Source organism: Scyliorhinus torazame, chromosome 6, assembly GCF_047496885.1.
Source record: "Scyliorhinus torazame isolate Kashiwa2021f chromosome 6, sScyTor2.1, whole genome shotgun sequence".
Lineage (NCBI taxonomy): Eukaryota > Metazoa > Chordata > Chondrichthyes > Carcharhiniformes > Scyliorhinidae > Scyliorhinus > Scyliorhinus torazame.
In genome coordinates this window covers 243,603,245-243,621,658 of record NC_092712.1, presented here as the reverse complement: position 1 = coordinate 243,621,658, position 18,414 = coordinate 243,603,245, and the positions used below count along the sequence as shown (strand labels likewise).

Sequence of the window (18,414 nt, the reverse complement as noted above, 5' to 3'; positions counted from 1 at the left end):
GCTGCATGGTGTGATTTGGGATCTCTCTCGTCATTCCGGACGAGTCTGTATGAGTTATCTCGGTGCCAAAAGGTGGTGTCTAGTTCCGTGGGGACAGAATCGGGGTTGTCATCGGTGGTCGGTGGTGGGGTTTGTTTAGGAAAGTGATCATGAAGGGATCACTGGAATCGTGGTCCGATTCGCTGGGTGTGGGTCCTGTTGCATGGGGATAGTAGGGTGGCGTGCTGTGGCTGTTGACCGAGTCACAGTCGCTGTCGCTGCTGCTGCAGTCTGTGGGCATTCCGGGGCGGAATCTAGAGTTCGGAGGTGGAGTCGGGGTTGAGTCCGTGGCTGGGCTGGACGTGTTGGGGGAGGGTAGGGTTACGTTGGCTGTGGGCGGGGCGTGGTCTGCTGCGTCGAGCATGACGTGGTGGTGTGTGGTTAGACTGTGTTCCATATGCCTTAATCTGGTTGATATGGAACCACGCAGTCTTTCCATTGGGGTACTTTATTTTGTAGACGGAAGGGCTTACTTTGTCCGCAATGGAGTACGGACCCGAATATTTAGGTGACAGGAATGTGCTGGGGTTTTATACAGAGAGCATGACTTGCTGTCCTACACTGAACTCAGTCGCATGCACTGTCTTATAGAAACAGGCCTTGCTCTGTTTATTTCTTGTGCCCAATTTCACTGCAGCTGCTAGCTGAGCCGTTTTTACATTTTCCACTAATTGTTAGACTGCGTGCTCGTGTGTGAGGGCCGTCACTTGGGGGCTGGTCAAATCTAATCCCAATAAAAATTCTGTGCCTTTCATGGGGCGTCCGGTCATGAGGGTGTGTGGGGTGTAACCTATGGAAGTTGAAACCGTGTTTCGCAAAAACATCAGCGCAAAAGGGAGGACTGAATCTCAAGTGGTGGTGTTTTGCTGGACCATTTTTCTGAGGGTTGATTTTAGGGTCCGATTCATGTGCTCCACGATACCTATTGACTGGGGGTGGTATGCGATGTGGAATTTTTGGGTAATGCCAAATATCGTGAGGACGTTCTTCATGACACGTCCCGTAAAATGGGTACCTTGGTCGGATTCAATGCTGTGGGGGAGTCCCCATCTCGTAAAGATGTGGTGGGTTAAAATCTTGGCTGTGGTCTTTGCCATGTTTGTTCTGGATGGGAATGCCTCTACCCATTTTGTATAAGTGTCTATCACAAGGAGTACATAGAACATAGAACAATACAGCGCAGTACAGGCCCTTCGGCCCACGATGTTGCACCAAAACAAAAGCCATCTAACCTACACTATGCCATTATCATCCATATGTTTATCCAATAAACTTTTAAATGCCCTCAATGTTGGCGAGTTCACTACTGTAGCAGGTAGGGCATTCCACGGCCTCACTACTCTTTGCGTAAAGAAATATAAAGAGCGTAATGCGTAAATAATTATAACCATTCCTGCAAGGGGGTACTGGTCCTATAAAATCAATCTGGAGGTTAGTCCAGGGGCCATTAACGGGGCGGGTGTGACTAAGTTGAGCCTTTTTGGCGTATCTGTCCGGGTTGTTCTGGGCACAGATAAGGCAATTCTGAACGTAGTGAGTTACTTCATCTTTTAAACTCGGCCACCAACAGACCTGCCTGAGGTGGGCTGTAATGGGATCAATTCCCTGATGTCCATGACTGTCATGGAACAAACAAATGAGCTGATTCCTGTCCTGTTCAGGAACCACATAAAGGGTGTCTTTTAACACCACACCGTCATGTGTGGTCAGTGCATTTTTAAATCTCTCATAGGGTGCTGGATGGTTTCCTTTTAAAATCTCCCTGAGATTGCTGTCCTGCTTCTGGGCCGGCATCGATATTACTCTGGGAGACCTGAACTGCATTCACTGGTGCGCTTTCGGGGGGTGTCCAAAAATATCCGTGCCTGAAACCTTTTGCCAGTGCGTCGGCTTTTACATTTCCAGGGTGGGTGGAACGATGGTGACTACGAACTTTAACTATTCCAAAGGTCCTGCCCTGTGCTTTTTCTAGAATGTGACGGAGCAATGGGGCTGAAGGGAGGGGTTTTCCGTCTGCGGAAACAAATCCTCTTGCTTTCCACAGGGGTAGGAATTCCGTAAGGCTGTTGCAGACACAGAGGCTGTCCGAATATATGTCTGCGGGGCTGGGGAAGGAATCTGGCGGTTCTAAAATGTATGCAATGGCTGCAAGTTCTGCTGCCTGTGCGCCTAAGTGTCCTGGAAGTTTTATTGCTATTTCTTCTAGGGCGCGTCCTCTAGGTAAATGCCGCATCCTGTTATGCGCTTCCCTTCTAATATTGTGGAAGATCCATCCACATATATTCTTATGGGTTCGCACGTGTCTGTGTACTTAGGGGCTCTGGGTTGAACTACCTGTCTTTCTGGGGGGTGTTTTTGCAATAAAGGGTTGTGGTGTGGAGAGATGATTTCACATTCATGGGGGGTGCCTGGATAATGTAGGTTATCTGCTAAGAAAATGTGGGTCTTTGTCGTTTTAACAGTGATGTCCCGTCCCTGCAAAAGAAGGGTCCATCTGGCTGCTCTTATTTGACTAACTGTACCATCCTTAAGTCCGTCCGGTAAAAGTTGGGTGGGAGTGTGTTCTGTGAGCATTGTGATGGGGTTTAGTCTGGTTATGTAAGAAAAATACTGAACTGCCCAAAAAACTGCGAGCAGGTGCCGTTCACAGGCTGAAAATCCCTGCTCCACAGCATCTAAAACTCTGGAGACCTGAGCCACGGGCCTTAACTGTTCGTGCCGTTCCTGGAGGAGCACAGCCGAAAGGGTGTGGTCTGTGCTTGCTACCTCTATCGCATAGCGGGAAAGCGGGTCTGGAACTTGTAGTGCGGGGGCTGCAATGAGTGCTATTTTCAACGAGCCCACAGCTTCCGTCTGCTGCGGAAGCCATTCCCAGGGGACTCCTTTCTTTAGGAGGTCTGAGAGGGGTGCTGCCTTGCTGGCGAAACCGTCAATGTGGTTTCGGCAGTAGCCAACCAGTCCTAAAAACGACCGGAGGGCTCAAACGTTCTGGGGAAGGGGCAATTTGACAATTGAGTCGATTCTTTTGTGCTCGATCTCTCGTTTACCATGTGTGATAATTGTACCCAAAGATATCGCCTTGTTTTCCACAATCTGGGCCTTTTTGGGGTTAACTTTACATCCAATTTTCTGTAGGAGTTCCAGGAGTTCGGACAAAAGCTTGATGTGCTCTTTCTTGGTGTCTGTCTGCAGTAGTAGGTCGTCTACGTACTGGACCAGACATTCGGGGCGAGAAAAGCTTGACAAACCATTTGCCAGCTGTCGGTGGAAAATGGAGGGGGAGTTGTGGAATCCTTGTGGAAGGCATGTTCACGTGTACTGCTGATTTTTTAAAGTGAAGGCAAATTTGTATTGGCACGCTTTTGCCAATGGAATGGACCAGAATCCATTACTGATGTCCAAAACCGTAAAGAACTGCGAGTTGAGTCCCTATTTGAGCATGGTCTCGGGACTTGTGGCTACTGTGGGGGCTGCTGCGGGGGTGACTTTGTTGAGTTCCCTGTAATCGGTGGTCAGTCGCCATGATCCATTGGGCTTTCTCACTGGCCAAATCGGGGCATTATTAGTGGAGGCTACTGATCTGAGTACGCCCTGCTCTAATAAGCTGTCGATTACTTTTGCCATTTCTCCCTCTGCCTCTTGGGGAAATCCATATTGCTTTTGGGGTCTAGGGTCAGGTCCTGTGATGTGTACTGAACCAGTCATCCGGCCGCAGTCGTGTTTGTGGGTCGCGAATCCGGGTCACACAGGATCAGGGGTGAGCTGGCAAGGTGGATACAGAACTGGCTAGGTAATAGAAGGCAGAGCGTAGCAATGGAAGGATCCTTTTCTAATTGGAGGGCTGTGACCAGTGGTGTTCCACAGGGATCAGTGCTGGGACCTTTGCTGTTTGTAGTATATATAAATGATTTGGAGGAAAATGTAACTGGTCTGATTAGTAAGTTTGCAGACGACACAAAGGTTGGTGGAATTGCGGATAGCGATGAGGACTGTCAGAGGATACAGCAGGATTTAGATTGTTTGGAGACTTGGGCGGAGAGATGGCAGATGGAGTTTAATCCGGACAAATGTGAGGTAATGCATTTTGGAAGGTCTAATGCAGGTAGGGAATATACAGTGAATGGTAGAACCCTCAGGAGTATTGAAAGTCAAAGAGATCTAGGAGTACAGGTGCACCGGTCATTGAAAGGGGCAACACAGGTGGAGAAGGTAGTCAAGAAGGCATACGGCATGCTTGCCTTCATTGGCCGGGGCATTGAGTATAAGATTTGGCAAATCATGTTGCAGCTGTATAGAACCTTAGTTAGGCCACACTTGGAGTATAGTGTTAATTCTGGCCGCCACACTACCAGAAGGATGTGGCGGCTTTAGAGAGGGTGCAGAAGAGATTTACCAGAATGTTGCCTGGTATGGAGGGCATTAGCTATGAGGAGCGGTTGAATAAACTCGGTTTGTTCTCACTGGAACGAAGGAGGTTGAGGGGCGACCTGATAGAGGTCTACAAAGTTATGAGGGGCATACAGAGTGGATAGTCAGAGGCTTTTCCCCGGGGTAAAGGGGTCAATTACTAGGGGGCATAGGCTTAAGGTTAGAGGGGCAAGGTTTAGAGTAGATGTACGAGGCGAGTTTTTTTACACAGAGGGTAGTGGGTGCCTGGAACTCGCTACCGGAGGAGGTGGTGGAAGCAGGGACGATAGTGACATTTAAGGGCCCTCTTGACAAATACATGAATAGGATGGGAATAGAGGGATACAGACCCAGGAAGTGTTGAAGATTGCAGTTTAGTCGGGCAGCATGGTCGGCACGGGCTTGGAGGGCCGACGGGCCTGTTCCTGTGCTGTACATTTCTTTGTTCTTTGTTTGAATGCTGTCCTGTTCTTTTGTAAAACTGCCCTAACCTGCTTGTCCGTGCTAATCGTAGTCGGGTCAAACCAAAATTCGCCTACTGCGCTAATCATGTTTGCATATTCACCTATGGTGAGCGTGGCGGAGGCTCTTGAGGATTTTGCCATTCTCCAGACACATTGGTTGACTGGATCGAAGGATAGGTTGTGGGAATTCATAAAATCTATGCCCAAAATGTGTTCTGCTGTGTGGGGTAGATCGACTAAAACTATGGGGTGCTTGGTCGTGATGTTGCCGATTTGAATGGGTACAGGGGCGGTGATGTAATCCTGCTGTGAGTGGCCTGTTAAGCCGCTGAGGGTGGCTGTACTGGGCCACGTGTCCTATTGAAACATGGTGGAGGAATTTATTGTGGTGCGGGACCCTCCTGTGTCCCAGAGAAATTTGATAGGTTGTCCCCGTATCTTTGCTGCAACTACTGGTCAGCCGGACCTATCCCAATGGGTGTCGCAGACCCAACTGGGGGAGCCCGAACACCGTCAGTCCGTTCAGGTCCGTCTGATCTGAACGGGTGCTAACGCTATGTATCGGCTGTGTCCTGTCGAGTGCATGTCTGCTGGGCTCTCTGTTGCTTTTGTGGGGCATTGCATTCTCTTGCAAAGTGTCCCAACTGTCCACAGTTGTAACACTCCTGTGACTTTTGTGGGGGGCTGTTCTTGCCTTCATTTACCCATGCGGGGTTCTAGTGTGCCTTAACTGCGTGTATGTCTGCTTCTGCCTGCTGTTCCTCAGGATTTTTATTCGTGGGTTTGTTGTGATCCAAGATTGATCCAAGGAGCGGGACAATCTTTTTACGACCCATTTCTCATTATGAGCCTCCTCTGAGGGGTCATAATTGGCACAAGCTTTTTGTCCTGTTTCTGTGGCATGGGAGATAAGGGTGCGGGTCCATTTGGCCATGTTGTCTGGGGACAAATGGGTGCGGTCTACGAAAACTGCTGCGAAATGGATCCACAGGCGTCCAGCAAACACTGTGGGGTGCTCGGTTTTCTCTTGTCTGCACTTATTGAGGCCATCGACGGGGTCACCCCTGTTATGCCCGATCGCGTCTCGGATCGCGGTATGCATTTCTGCAAGGGTGCCTCCTCCTACATTCTGTGGGTCGGGAAGGGCTGCTACAACCGAAGGGTCTAAACTCAAAACTGTGAGCTTCACGTGCTCACGCACGTCCAGGCTGTACATGGTAGCCTGCTGTTTTACTCTGGCAAAGAAGTGGTGGGGGTCTGAGGTGGGGAGGAACGGTTTGATTTTCTTGCAAAAGTCCTGTAATTGGGTCACTGTTAAGGGGGTGGTGTACAGAAATTCTGTGTCGTCCGATGTGGCTGTGCGGTGACTGGGTTCATTGGAGCCTGAACTATCTGCTCTGTGGGGGGTTGGGGCGCTTTTCTCTTCTGGGGCTTTCCCTGCACACATGTTCCCTGAACATATCTCTGCACTGTCTCACTCAATTTTTCCCAATCAGGGCCGTCTTCCTCATCTAGCTGTGATCCAAAGTTTTCCTGGAATCCTTTTTGGACTGAAAGCAGCGATTGCAGTTCTGCAATCTGCTTCCGGCACTTTGCGTGGTCTAATGAGCTTTGTCTTTGCTCCATGGTGGCAGCATGGAGTGCTCTTAACGCTGCCTTCAGGTCACTACACTGCCTCTGCAATGCCTCTACCTGCTTCTCGGTTTCCTCTCGTACCAGGACTGCACGTTGCGTGTCCTGATAGGCCTTTTCGTACTGGGATTGGAAGCTGCTTAAGTGTGCCAGACAAGACTGGTGTGCCCACTTGGCATCATCCACCTCTTCGTCTTTTGCTGTCAACTCCCTCCTTAATTCTACATTCTCTTTCTCTACCTCACTGACATCGACCTTGCTCATTCAATGTATGCCTTCTATCTCTTTCCGGAGCGTCCTAACGACCTCCTCTGGGCCTCGCAATTGTGCCAAACAGGACACGATTGCCATCGGCTTGCGAGCTTTTCCTAAGCTCTTCTTGTGAATCTCGCTCCGGTTCTCCCACCAGGTATGTCCTATACTCCCGGGTCCTGTTTCCTCATTTTCACAGAATTCGCTCCAAAGGGGCCATCCTTTCCCTTTGAGGTACGTTCTGATTTCCTCTTCCCAAACGGGACACTGTCCTACTCTACTGCTGCTGGTCGCTGCGACCTCAAATTCTTCGGGGTTCATGAGGTGTTGCATTGCCATCTTCTCTGAATGCTTCTTTTAAAATTTGGAACAAGGGGTATTAAGGCGGTGCTGTAATTACGGGTACGGCTTTCGCAATTTTCCGGAATACAAACTCCCGACAGTTTTTTCGCAACAAAAAATCTATCAGTATTACCTTATCAGAACTGCTTGAACACTTGTGGGTTTTCTGTTCCCTATTGGATTTCTAATTCAAATTTTGGGTTCTCCCGGAGTGGTTAAGCCACTTCTGGATTGGGTCCCGTCAGGATGTCGCCAGTAATATGTTGCTAACTTTTGGTTGGTTCAATTGGCTCTGTTTTATCACCTTTGCTCTAGAGTCGCCAGGTATCTTTATAATACCGCCATGAGGTTCAAGTAATGATCAATAACTCAATACACCAATTAGTAAGATTCAAATCAAAGCACCTTTATTATACACAGTAAATCGCTAGTCATGCATAACCTCTACTTTCTAAGCTGTTTCTATAACTAACAGGCCTATACTTAGCTTCGGACTGGCCCACTAGGTCAGGGGAACAAATGGCCTTTCGTTCGGGTTCTGAGTCTGCGGGATTCAAAGTTGGTATGGACTGGTAGCTAGGAGCGTCTATCTCGTAGCGGGCATTGACTTGAGACTTACGTTCTTTGGAGGCAGCTGGACAGGTCACTGTCAAGGGTTGGTTTGTGTTGCTGAGTGACCCTGTCAAGAAGAACGATTTGAACTTGGGGGCTTTACTTTATAGTCCCTAGGGGCTTCCTGCCCTTCGGGGCGGACCCCGTACCTGGTTTCAAGTGATTGGACTTCATTCCAATCACTTGGTTCGATTTCTCCAATACTGGAGCGGTTCCCTGATCGTTGGGTGGTCTTTAGGTGTCCGTTTAACCTCTTTTGTGTTTGCTCCTGCTGGTGGCGAGGAGTCTGGCTTGGCCTTGTTTACCTTAATTTCCCTTCAGCCTTTGCTGTTCTCCATTTTACGTCGGGAATTGGCCAACCCAGGTGGCTATAATATCTGCACATCCTACATGACACTTAGAATTATAAAATTCATTTTCCATTAAAGAAAGCAATATATAATCTGAATTATAGCCTTGAATTATGTAATTATATGTAATTATAATTTAATAGCCCTATTGAATAATTATTAGGATGTCATCACAAATAACACTTCCTGTGTGAAGGAAAAAATATTGACCAATTAAGACTTCTTTCCACAGGTAATCTGTTGTTACAAACTCCACGCACCATAACAGTTAGAAACTAGATGGCTTGCCAGCGATTTAAAAATACTGGAAAGGACAGCAATTATATGTAACTTGCAATGAATAATCAGGATGAAAAACAAAAGTTAAATTGTTTTTGCTGTTGGTTGGCATTCTGGACGATTCCATCATTACTCATCAGCCTTCCAACTGTCCTTTCACTTTTCCAGGCTTTTATTTATTGCCTTTCTTTAAGTTCACAGCTGCACTCTTCGCCTATTGGCATGCTCTCTGAAAGCCAGCACAGAACTGGCATTCACTCTTGCTGAGTAATATACTTATGTTTCCTTCTTTCTTACCATCCCACTTAACATGCCAACAGTGGACCAGTTTCAAAAGGTGCTTTTCCTCTTCTGTTTATCCCACTGTCCCCATGAACTCGGCCGGCATATAAATAATTGCCCCTTATCTCTGCATTTCATTCCAGAATGCTCATTCACGTGTGAATAGTACCCTTGCCATCCAGAATCTCATTTCAATTACATTGTGGCCGTTATGGCAGTCTTGTAATCTGGAAATATTTTTATCGACCTGCCTGGCCCAAATGACTTCAGTACACGTGACAACCCTTAATGCTTTCAACCCCCCACCAACTCCTCCTGTGATTATATGGCCAATGACATAAACCATTACAGCTGCCCAACTGCACATACAAACAAACCTGTTCTAGGTATGCTATGCATTCAGTTATGCAGGAATTACACAATGTAAACATCTTGCTGTGAAACATTATGCTAAGAATCAGAGGGATGCTATTGTAGCTCAAATGAACAGCAAAGTAAATAACCCCGCTATCAAACTGGGCTTCATTACGGGGCCTCAATGAGGAATGCCCCACCGAGACCACACAGTCCCATTTCCTGCAGTGGTGAGCTCCACTCAAAAGTGCAGGAAGAGATGGTACCCTGATCTCAGGACCCCCACCCCCTCCGGACTCCTCCAACACCCCTAGAATGGGGTCATGCCCACCTCCTAAGGGCAGGGTATCCCAGGCCAGATCACTGATGTGGGCAAAATGCCACCTGGTCACCTAGGCACTGCCAGCTTGGTACACTGGCAGTGCTAGCTGGGCACAATGGTAGTTCCACTTGGGGTGCCTCAGGTAGCATTGGCAGAGTGCCCGGGTGACATTGGGGTGCCAGGGTACCACACTGCCCAGAGCCTGACCACTCAGGGGCCTCCGATCACAAGGGCAGATGGTGAAATTTGAATTCAATTCAAATCTGCAATTAAAAGTCTAAAGGTAACCATGAAATCATTGTTATCATAAAAACCCATCTGGTTCACTCATGTCCTTTAGGGAAGGAAATCTGTCGTCCTTACGTGTGTGTGGCCTACATGTGACTCCAGATCCACATCAATGTGGCTGACTCTTAAGTGCCCTTGGGGATGGGCAATAAATGATGGCCCAGCAGCGATGCCCACATCCCATAAACAAATTTTTAAAAATCACATGAATGGTTAAACTGAGTCCCGATATACCTTAATTTCGTTTGGAACATAGAGTTTGGCAACTGCGACCATCAGGCGACCATCAGTGAAGAGTCACTGACATATTTTCTTGTTTCACCACCTCTCTTAGCTTTCAATAGCTTTTCCCTCATAAATTCACCATTCCTTATCTCTGCCTCTTATATTGAAACATGGGCTTGGATACAAGCTCTCCTTCCAGTTTAATAGTTCACTCTTTATGACCAAGTAAAGGAAAAGTTCCCGATGTTTTATGCTAATTCTATTTGCCTCTGTAGGTGCTGGCCCCACATTGCAGCAGTCTCCAAGCATTCCCTCAGAAGGACCTCCCAGTGAGAATAATTATCTGACTAAAGATGAAGTCAGCCTAACTCCATCTCCACATTTTAAAGCAAAACGTCTGTTTACATCAGCTGAGAAGTACAAGAAAGCTGAAGGTAAATGGTTTTGGCTTTTGAAGAATGCAGCATATCATTTATGTGCTTACTTAAAATTTTTAATAAGCCAAAATTTATAAAAGACCGGTAGAGATATGAGTAACGATAACCAACGAGGGGCAGGAAGGCATTTGCTTTTCAGGGAATTATACTGTATGTTAAGACATGAATATGTTGGTGAAATAATGCATTGTTTTCACTTGAACTTATTCAAATTTCAATTATTTTAGTAATTAGAAGAGAAGAGTTATCTTCCACAAGGGGTTGGAATATGAAGTCAGATATTAAACTAATCCTTATCGCAAGATTTTTTCAACCTATTCTGCATTTAACTTGAGAACCACTTCAATAGATTTGTTCTATTAAACATTCAAAAAAATGTTAAAGCTAAGAACTTTTAATGTAAAGCATGGATCCTGAACAGTTTATTTTGTCGGCCAGAGTTGCAAGACATGGTGCAGGAAATCGAAAAATCACACTCTGAGTTCGATGATGAAGACTCCAGTGAGCCAAACATTAGTGCTGCATTTCGGAGCTTCACTGAAGAAATGAGGAAGAAGTTGAGGGTAAATTTGCTCTTTTGATTATTTGACAATGAAGTGTTTATTGAGGACCACGTTTATTTGTGTCTCATAGGATTTTGGTACTTGACTAACCAGTTATTGGTTGTGTGTATTTATTTAATAACTGCATGTTTAATCTAATGGATGCTATGCACGGTGGTTAGCACTGCTGCCTCAAGCACCAGGGACCCAGGTTCAATTCCGGCCTTGGTGACTGTGTCGAGTTTGCCCATTCTCCCCATGTCTGCATGAGTTTCCACCAGGTGCTCCAGTTTCCTCCTACAGTCCCCGTTTCCTCCCACAGTCCAAGGATGTGCAGTGACCAATGTGGAAGGTTACGGGGAAGGGATAGAGCGGGGAAGTGGGCTGAGACTGTGTGCTCTTTCGAAGGGTCGGAGCAGACTCAATGTGTCGAATGGCCTCTTTCTGCACTGTAGGGATTCTATAGATTTAAGGTCCAGTATCTTTGTCACCCACAAAATATTTCTCTCATCCTGAAATATGGATGTGAGCTGATGAGTCAGTTGACTTTTTTAACCCTTCATTTTCTTGAGGTTTCAATATATGTTCCTATCTGCTTCAGTATGAAAGACATTGAGTTAATGGACGTGATTTGATGGAAAAAAAGTTAGTGTGCTGCTCTGGGTGTGATTGGTGCTGTGTTTTTTGGAGGCTGCAGAGCCGAGAATAACCCCAATATTCAACGGCACTTTGTGACAAACTTATTTATTGCCTTGCTGAGTTTCCCCCCATCGAGACTGAACTTATGCAGCCGTCCTGCACTGGTGAGATGATCTGGCCAGCAGGACCAGCTCCTTGCAGATCGGGGCATCATTTTGGAAGGCTTCCCCTATCTCCTAGACACCCCTTTTCAGCCCCAACCCCTCTTCGCCCCCTCAACCTTATTTTCCTTTATTTTATCTGCCAGTGTTCTTTCATGTTCCATTTCTGCTCTAAGTTCCTTTTTAAGTACCCTCTCACACATTCCATGCACCTCTCGGGCTTCTGCTGTTTTGAGCCCTTAATATCTGCCATAATCCTTGCTTTTGTTTTTATCCAATGTTGCATGCATATCGACCTTACGATCTACCTTCTCTGTTTACCCCTACTGGCCATTCAACACACCTGCTGAAATCTCCAGTGTCTGCTATGGTTCACCCCACGAGGATGTGCTTGCACCTTGGATGCCATTTTCAAGCTCCAACACCACTTGCATTGCCCAAAATGCGTTGCCCAAAAAACGAACAACTTTCTTGCCCATCATACCTTCATTTCAAGGAACTTGTGCTCAGCCAGCTCATGTTGTTTCTCGACCAATAATGTAATTGTAATTGTAAATAAATAGGAAGGAAGAAAAATGTTTACTTTGCTTCTGTGCCTTCAGATTTACTTAGTGAACCACAATCACTAAGCATTTGAGAAAAATTAACTGGAATTCTGTGCATTAACTGGAATTCCACACAGGACATAAACCTCTTTATCACTTTTGTTATTGATGTGACTATGCTTCTGCTTGTTGGGGAGACAATATCGAGCGGTTTGAATAATCTGCCTCACATGAACCTGTTGTGTGCTTCCTGAGCATTTTTGCATTAATCCAAAGATCTTCAAAAACCTAATGAATCTTACAAGCTGTTCATATTTCACTTGAAATGCTGATTTTCCGAGTGAGTTCAACTCCATATTTCTGACTTGAAACTGCTACCTCAGGGTTTCATTTTAATAACTGGACAGCCAAATGTGGCATGCAGCATCCAATTTACAGCCTAACAACCAGATTTGTGAATAAATGATATTGTTCCATGGCTGAGACATGGAATCATACAAGCAGAGAATAGCACAAACACAAAGAAGTAATTAAACCAATTGTGCTTGTGTTGTCGCTTTAAAAGAGCTGTCATTTTCTTTTGTTCCTTCAAGAATTTTTCCAATTCTCTTTTGAAAGTTGTTATTGAATCTACTCCCACCACTCTTGTAGACAAAGCATTTCGGATCCTCAAAATTCATTGAAGGAATTTTGATCATTTAAACACAATTTTGAACAGCTCTATTTAATCTCCCATTCACTTGTTGTACCACAAGGTGAACAAATCCTATTTTTCTGTTCACTCCACATAACAGAAGGCTTTCTGTTATGGTACCATTTTCTTTGGTACCATTCTAGTAAATTTCCTTTGTACCCTCTTCAGGACCCCGACACCCTTCCTGAAATGTGAAGCACCAAATTGTATACAACATTCGGGCTGGGACCTAACAGATCTGTAATGGTTTCCCATGGCATAGAACATACAGTGCAGAAGGAGGCCATTCGGCCCATCGAGTCTGCACCGACCCACATTAAGCCCTCACTTCCACCCTATCCCCGTAACCCAATAACCCCTCCTAACCTTTTTGGACACTAGGGGCAATTTATTATGTCCAATCCACCTAACCTGCACACGTTTGGACTGTGGGAGGAAACCAGAGGACCCAGAGGAAACCCACGCAGACACGGGAGAACGTGCAAACTCCGCACAGACAGTGACCCAGCGGGGAATCAAACCTGGGACCCTGGCACTGTGAAGCCATAGTAGAACATAGAACATAGAAAAATACAGCACAGAACAGGCCCTTCGGTTCACGATGTTGTGCCGAACCTTACTCCTAGATTAATCATAGATTATCATCGAATTTACAGTGTAGAAGGAGGCCATTTGGCCCATCGAGTCTGCACCGGCTCCTGGAAAGAGCACCCTACCCAAGGTCAACACCTCCACCCTATCCCCACAACCCAGCAACCCCACCCAACACTAAGGGCAATTTTGGACACTAAGGGCAATTTATCACGGCCAATCCACCTAACCTGCACATCTTTGGACTGTGGGAGGAAACCGGAGCACCCGGAGGAAACCCAGGCACACACGGGGAGGACGTGAAGACTCCGCACAGACAGTGACCCAAGCCGGAATCAAACCTGGGACCTGGAGCTGTGAAGCAATTGTGCTATCCAAAATGCTACCGTGCTGCCCTTGAGAACAAATTAATCTACACTATATCATTCTACTGTAATCCGTGTACCTATCCAATAGCTGCTTGAAGGTCCCTTCTGTTTCTGACTCAACTACTTCCACAGGCAGTGCATTCCATGCCCCCACTACTGTCTGGGTAAAGAACCTACCTCTGACATCCCCCCTATATCTTCCACCATTCACCTTAGATTTATGTCGCCTTGTAATGGTTTGTTCCACCCGGGAAAAAGTCTCTGACTGTCTACTCTATCTATTCCCCTGATCATCTTATAAACCTCTATCAAGTCGCCCCTCATCCTTCTCCGTTCTAATGAGAAAAGGCCGAGCACCCTCAACCGTTCCTCGTAAGACCTACTCTCCATTCCAGGCAACATCCTGGTGAATCTCCTTTGCATCTTTTCCAAAGCTTCCACATCCTTCCTAAAATGAGGCGACCAGAACTATCCACTTGTGCTACCGGGCTGCCCTATGCAGTTATATAGCAGTTATGCTTTTGTACTTTTTTAAAGCTAGGGTTTCCATATGTTTTTTTAACCACCTTCGTTGATTATTGATATTCCATCCCTCGATCATTCATCTCCTGCTCCCTTTAAAAATTGTGCCATTCTCTCCTCAAGCTTCCTGCTAAAACATGGATTTCACAATTCTGGTAAATTTCATTCAACATATAAGTGGACAGAAAGGTGGCACAGTGGTTAGTGTTGCTGCCTCACAGCACTAGAAATCCAGGTTTGATTCCGACCTTGGGTGACTGATCGGAGATTACACATTCTCCCCGTGTCTGCCTGGGTTTCCTCTGGGTGTTCAGTTTCCTCCCACCGTCCAAAGAAGCGCAGGTTAAGTGGATTGGTCATGATCAATGCGAGAGATTACGAGGATAGGGCAGGGGAGTCGGTCAAGTGTTCTTTTGGAGGGTCAGTGGTGACTTGATGGACCGAATGGTCTCCTTCTACACTGTGTAGGGATTCGATGGAAAATATATCTTCCCATTACACCAACCTATGTCCTTGTCAAGTCTTTGTAGTATTCTTGCTATTAACTCTACATCCGAGTTTGTCTTATCCACAAGCTTTCAAATTTTGCCTTGTATATCTATGTCGCATGTCATGAATAAATATCAGAGCAGTGATCGTAATGCTGACCCCTGAGTGACAGCATCTCATCCAGTCTGAAGCTGAAAATCCACGTGGCATGTTGAGGGTGTGAATGATTAAAGTGGTACAAAGCTATTGCAGGGATACACTAAAACAATGCTAGAAATGGTAGCTCTTTAAAACAATTATTTTGCTGTTTTTGGATTTGAGCAATTTGCTTTCCTGCACATTGAAGAGAGAAACTGAAATAGGAATTACATCCACAATCCAGTTATAGAATATTGGAGTGTATAGTACAGGATAAAAACTTGGGAATATCCTGAATTAAGAACATAAAGAAATAGGAGGAGAAATATGCCAGTTGGCCCCTCAATCCATTCAATAAGATCATGGTTGATCTCATTGTGGTCTTAACTCAAATTTCCTGCCTACCCTCCATAACACTCAACTCCCTTGTAGATTAAAAATCTGTCGAACTTAGCCATGAATAAATTCAATGAACCAGCCTCAACTGCTCATTATGGCATGAGTATTCCAAACACTAACGATATTCTTCCTCCTCCTCGATCTTATTTTGAAACTGTGTCCCTAATTCTAGTTTCCCCAACAAAGGGAAGCATCCTCTCTGTATCTACCCTTTCAATTCCCCTCAGAACCTTGTATGTTTCAATAAGATCACCTCACATTCTTCTAAACTCAGATGAGTATAGGCCTAATCTGCTCAATCTTTCTTCATGAGACAAACCCCTCATCCCAGAGATAAGCCTCGTGAATTTTCTCTGAATTGCTTCCAATGCAAGTGAAGTGCCCAAAACTTTCCACAGCATTCTGAAGTGTGGGCTCACCAATGTTGTGTGCAATTTTGAGAATTAGTCTTTCTGATTATTTTCTATACCCGCATGCTTATTTTTTGGTATTCATAGACAAAGACACAGAGATCCCTCTTTACTGCAGCATTCTGTAGCTCCTCTCCATTTAAATATTATCCTACTTTTCTTCCTACCAATGTGGACAACTTCACATTTTCGCACATCTGCAAAATGTTTGCCCACTCACAAAACCTATTGTATTCTTTTGAGACTCTTGGTATCCTTCCCAAATCTTGTGTTGCCCATCTATCTTTGTATCGTCAGCACATTTGGCTACAATACACTTAGCCCCTTCGCCAAAGATATTAGGTGCGATCCATCGGCCGTGTTGCGCTCTCGCTCGAGCGCGCGGCGGCTGGTGAATCCAGCGAGAGGCCTCTCGTGGGCTTACCAACATCATGACTCGCAGGATCCACCCACATCCCACGGGGTGTCGGTGTCAGAATCCCGCCCACAAGGGTGGAACCAAACAGCCCATGACCAAGCCGGTTTTAAACTGACTTTGGCGAACTTACCCTGACTTTGGCAAACTTACCTGATATCCACCAGCATCGCGGGATCCACTGGCCTTCCCAGCGTGGACCAGGCGGAACAGCACCCAGGGGGTAACCCGGACTATAGGACATCCCGAGTGGTCATGGTCAATGTAGGGTGGCTCCCTGGCCTTCACCCTGGAACATGGGCTGCCCTGGCACAGCCAAGCTGGTAGGAGCACTGCCCAGATGCTAGGGTGGCAGTGCAAGGGTGCCAAGGTGCTAGGGTGGCACTGCCAAGGGTCAGGGCGAGAGGGGGGCCATGCCCATGAAAGGAGGGTGGAGGGGGGTCTCATGAGGCGTGGGTGTAGGGGCCTCCAGGAGGTTAGGGTGAGTGACGGGTCGGGGCCTGGAAGGGGAGGGGCCTGTAAGTAGGCATGGGGTGGCCTGAACAAAGAAAAGTACAGCACAGGAACAGGTCCTTCGGCCCTTCAAGCCTGTGCCGACCATGCTGCCCGTCTAAACTAAAATCTTCTACACTTGCTGGATCCGTATCCCTCTATTCCCATCCTATTCATGTATTTGTCACGATGCCCCTTAAATGTCACTATCATCCCTGTTTCCTCCACCTCCTCCGGCAGCGAGTTCCAGGCACACACTACCCTCTGTGTAAAAAAAACTTGCCTCGTACATCTCCTCTAAACCTTTCCCCTCGCACCTTAAACCTATGCCCCCTAGTAATTGACCCCTCTAACCTGGGAAAAAGCCTCTGACTATCCACTCTGTCTATGCCACTCATAATTTTGTAGACCTCTATCAGGTCGCCCTTCAACCTCCCGTTGTTCCAGTGAGAACAAACCGAGTTTATTCAACCACACCTCATAGCTAATGCCCTCCATACCAGGCAACATTCTGGTAAATCTCTTCTGCACCCTCTCTAAAGCCTCCACATCCTTCTGGTAGTGTGGCGACCAGAATTGAACACTATACTCCAAGTGTGACCTAACTAAAATTCTATACAGCTGCAACATGAAGAGGGGGAACCCCAGGGACCCCATAGCAGGGTGTCCTCACTTGGAGGGTGTGGGGTAGTGCCCATGTGTGTGGGGCATGACATCGCCCAACAGTGGGGAGGGGGGGACCCACACGCTTAGCGACCGGGGCACCCTTTCAAAATAGTGGCCTGATCTCTTGAGTTCAGCTCCCCAGTGCTTTAAAAAAAAGAATTTTACGTGTGCGTTAAACCGGTGAGAAACTCCCCAGGGCCCAAAATAATGACTAAGTGTAGTTGAATAGAGGTGGGGAGCTCTGGGGCAGAGCCGGCAGGAAACTCACTGAAAAACCCACCACAAATTAACTTAGAAATTTTGGGTGAGAATCACGCCCGTTTTCCAGATTGTAAATAGTTGAGACCCTGACTCTTAAGTAATTTCTCTAGCTCCAGAATTCCAACCTGAAAATAACCTGTTTATCCTGACTCTTGTTTCCTGCTAGTTAGCCAATCCTCTATTTGTGCTGATATATTACCCCCAACACCATAAACTCTTACCTTGTAACTTTTTATGTGGCACCTTCTCGAATGCCTTTTGGAAATCCAAATACACTATATCTGTTGTTTCATCTTTACCATTCTACTTGTTGCTTCCTTGAATAACACAATTAAATGTGTCAAACACGATTTCCCATTCGCAAAATCATGTTGACTCTGGCTGACTGTATTGTGATTTTCTAAATGTCCTGCTACTACCTCCATAATAAGGGATTCTAATATTTTCCTGAAGATAGACAATTTTGGGCCCCACACCTCAGGAAGGACATACTGGCACTGGAGCGGGTCCAGCGGACATTCACACGGATGATCCCAGGAATGGTAGGCCTAACATATGATGAACGTCTGAGGATCCTGGGATTATATTCATTGGAGTTTAGGAGGTTGAGGGGAGATCTAATAGAAACTTACAAGATAATGAATGGCTTAAATAGGGCGGATGTAGGGAAGTTGTTTCCATTAGCAGGGCAGACTAGGACCCGGGGGCACAGCCTTAGAATAAAAGGGAGTCACTTTAGAACAGAGATGAGGAGAAATTTCTTCAGCCAGAGAGTGGTGGGTCTGTGGAATTCATTG

The 18,414-nt window shown here is 46.3% G+C and overlaps 1 protein-coding gene across 1 annotated transcript in view; it reads left to right on the top strand.

The window, feature by feature from the left end:
- Positions 1–18,414, top strand: part of LOC140425860 (synaptonemal complex protein 2-like) — a 157,324-nt gene that overhangs the window by 93,868 nt on the left and 45,042 nt on the right. Inside the window, exons 9-10 of the mRNA XM_072510244.1 lie at positions 10,124–10,282; positions 10,724–10,848. Coding sequence (XP_072366345.1) covers positions 10,124–10,282; positions 10,724–10,848 — 284 coding nt within the window. The remainder of the gene's footprint in view (positions 1–10,123; positions 10,283–10,723; positions 10,849–18,414) is intronic.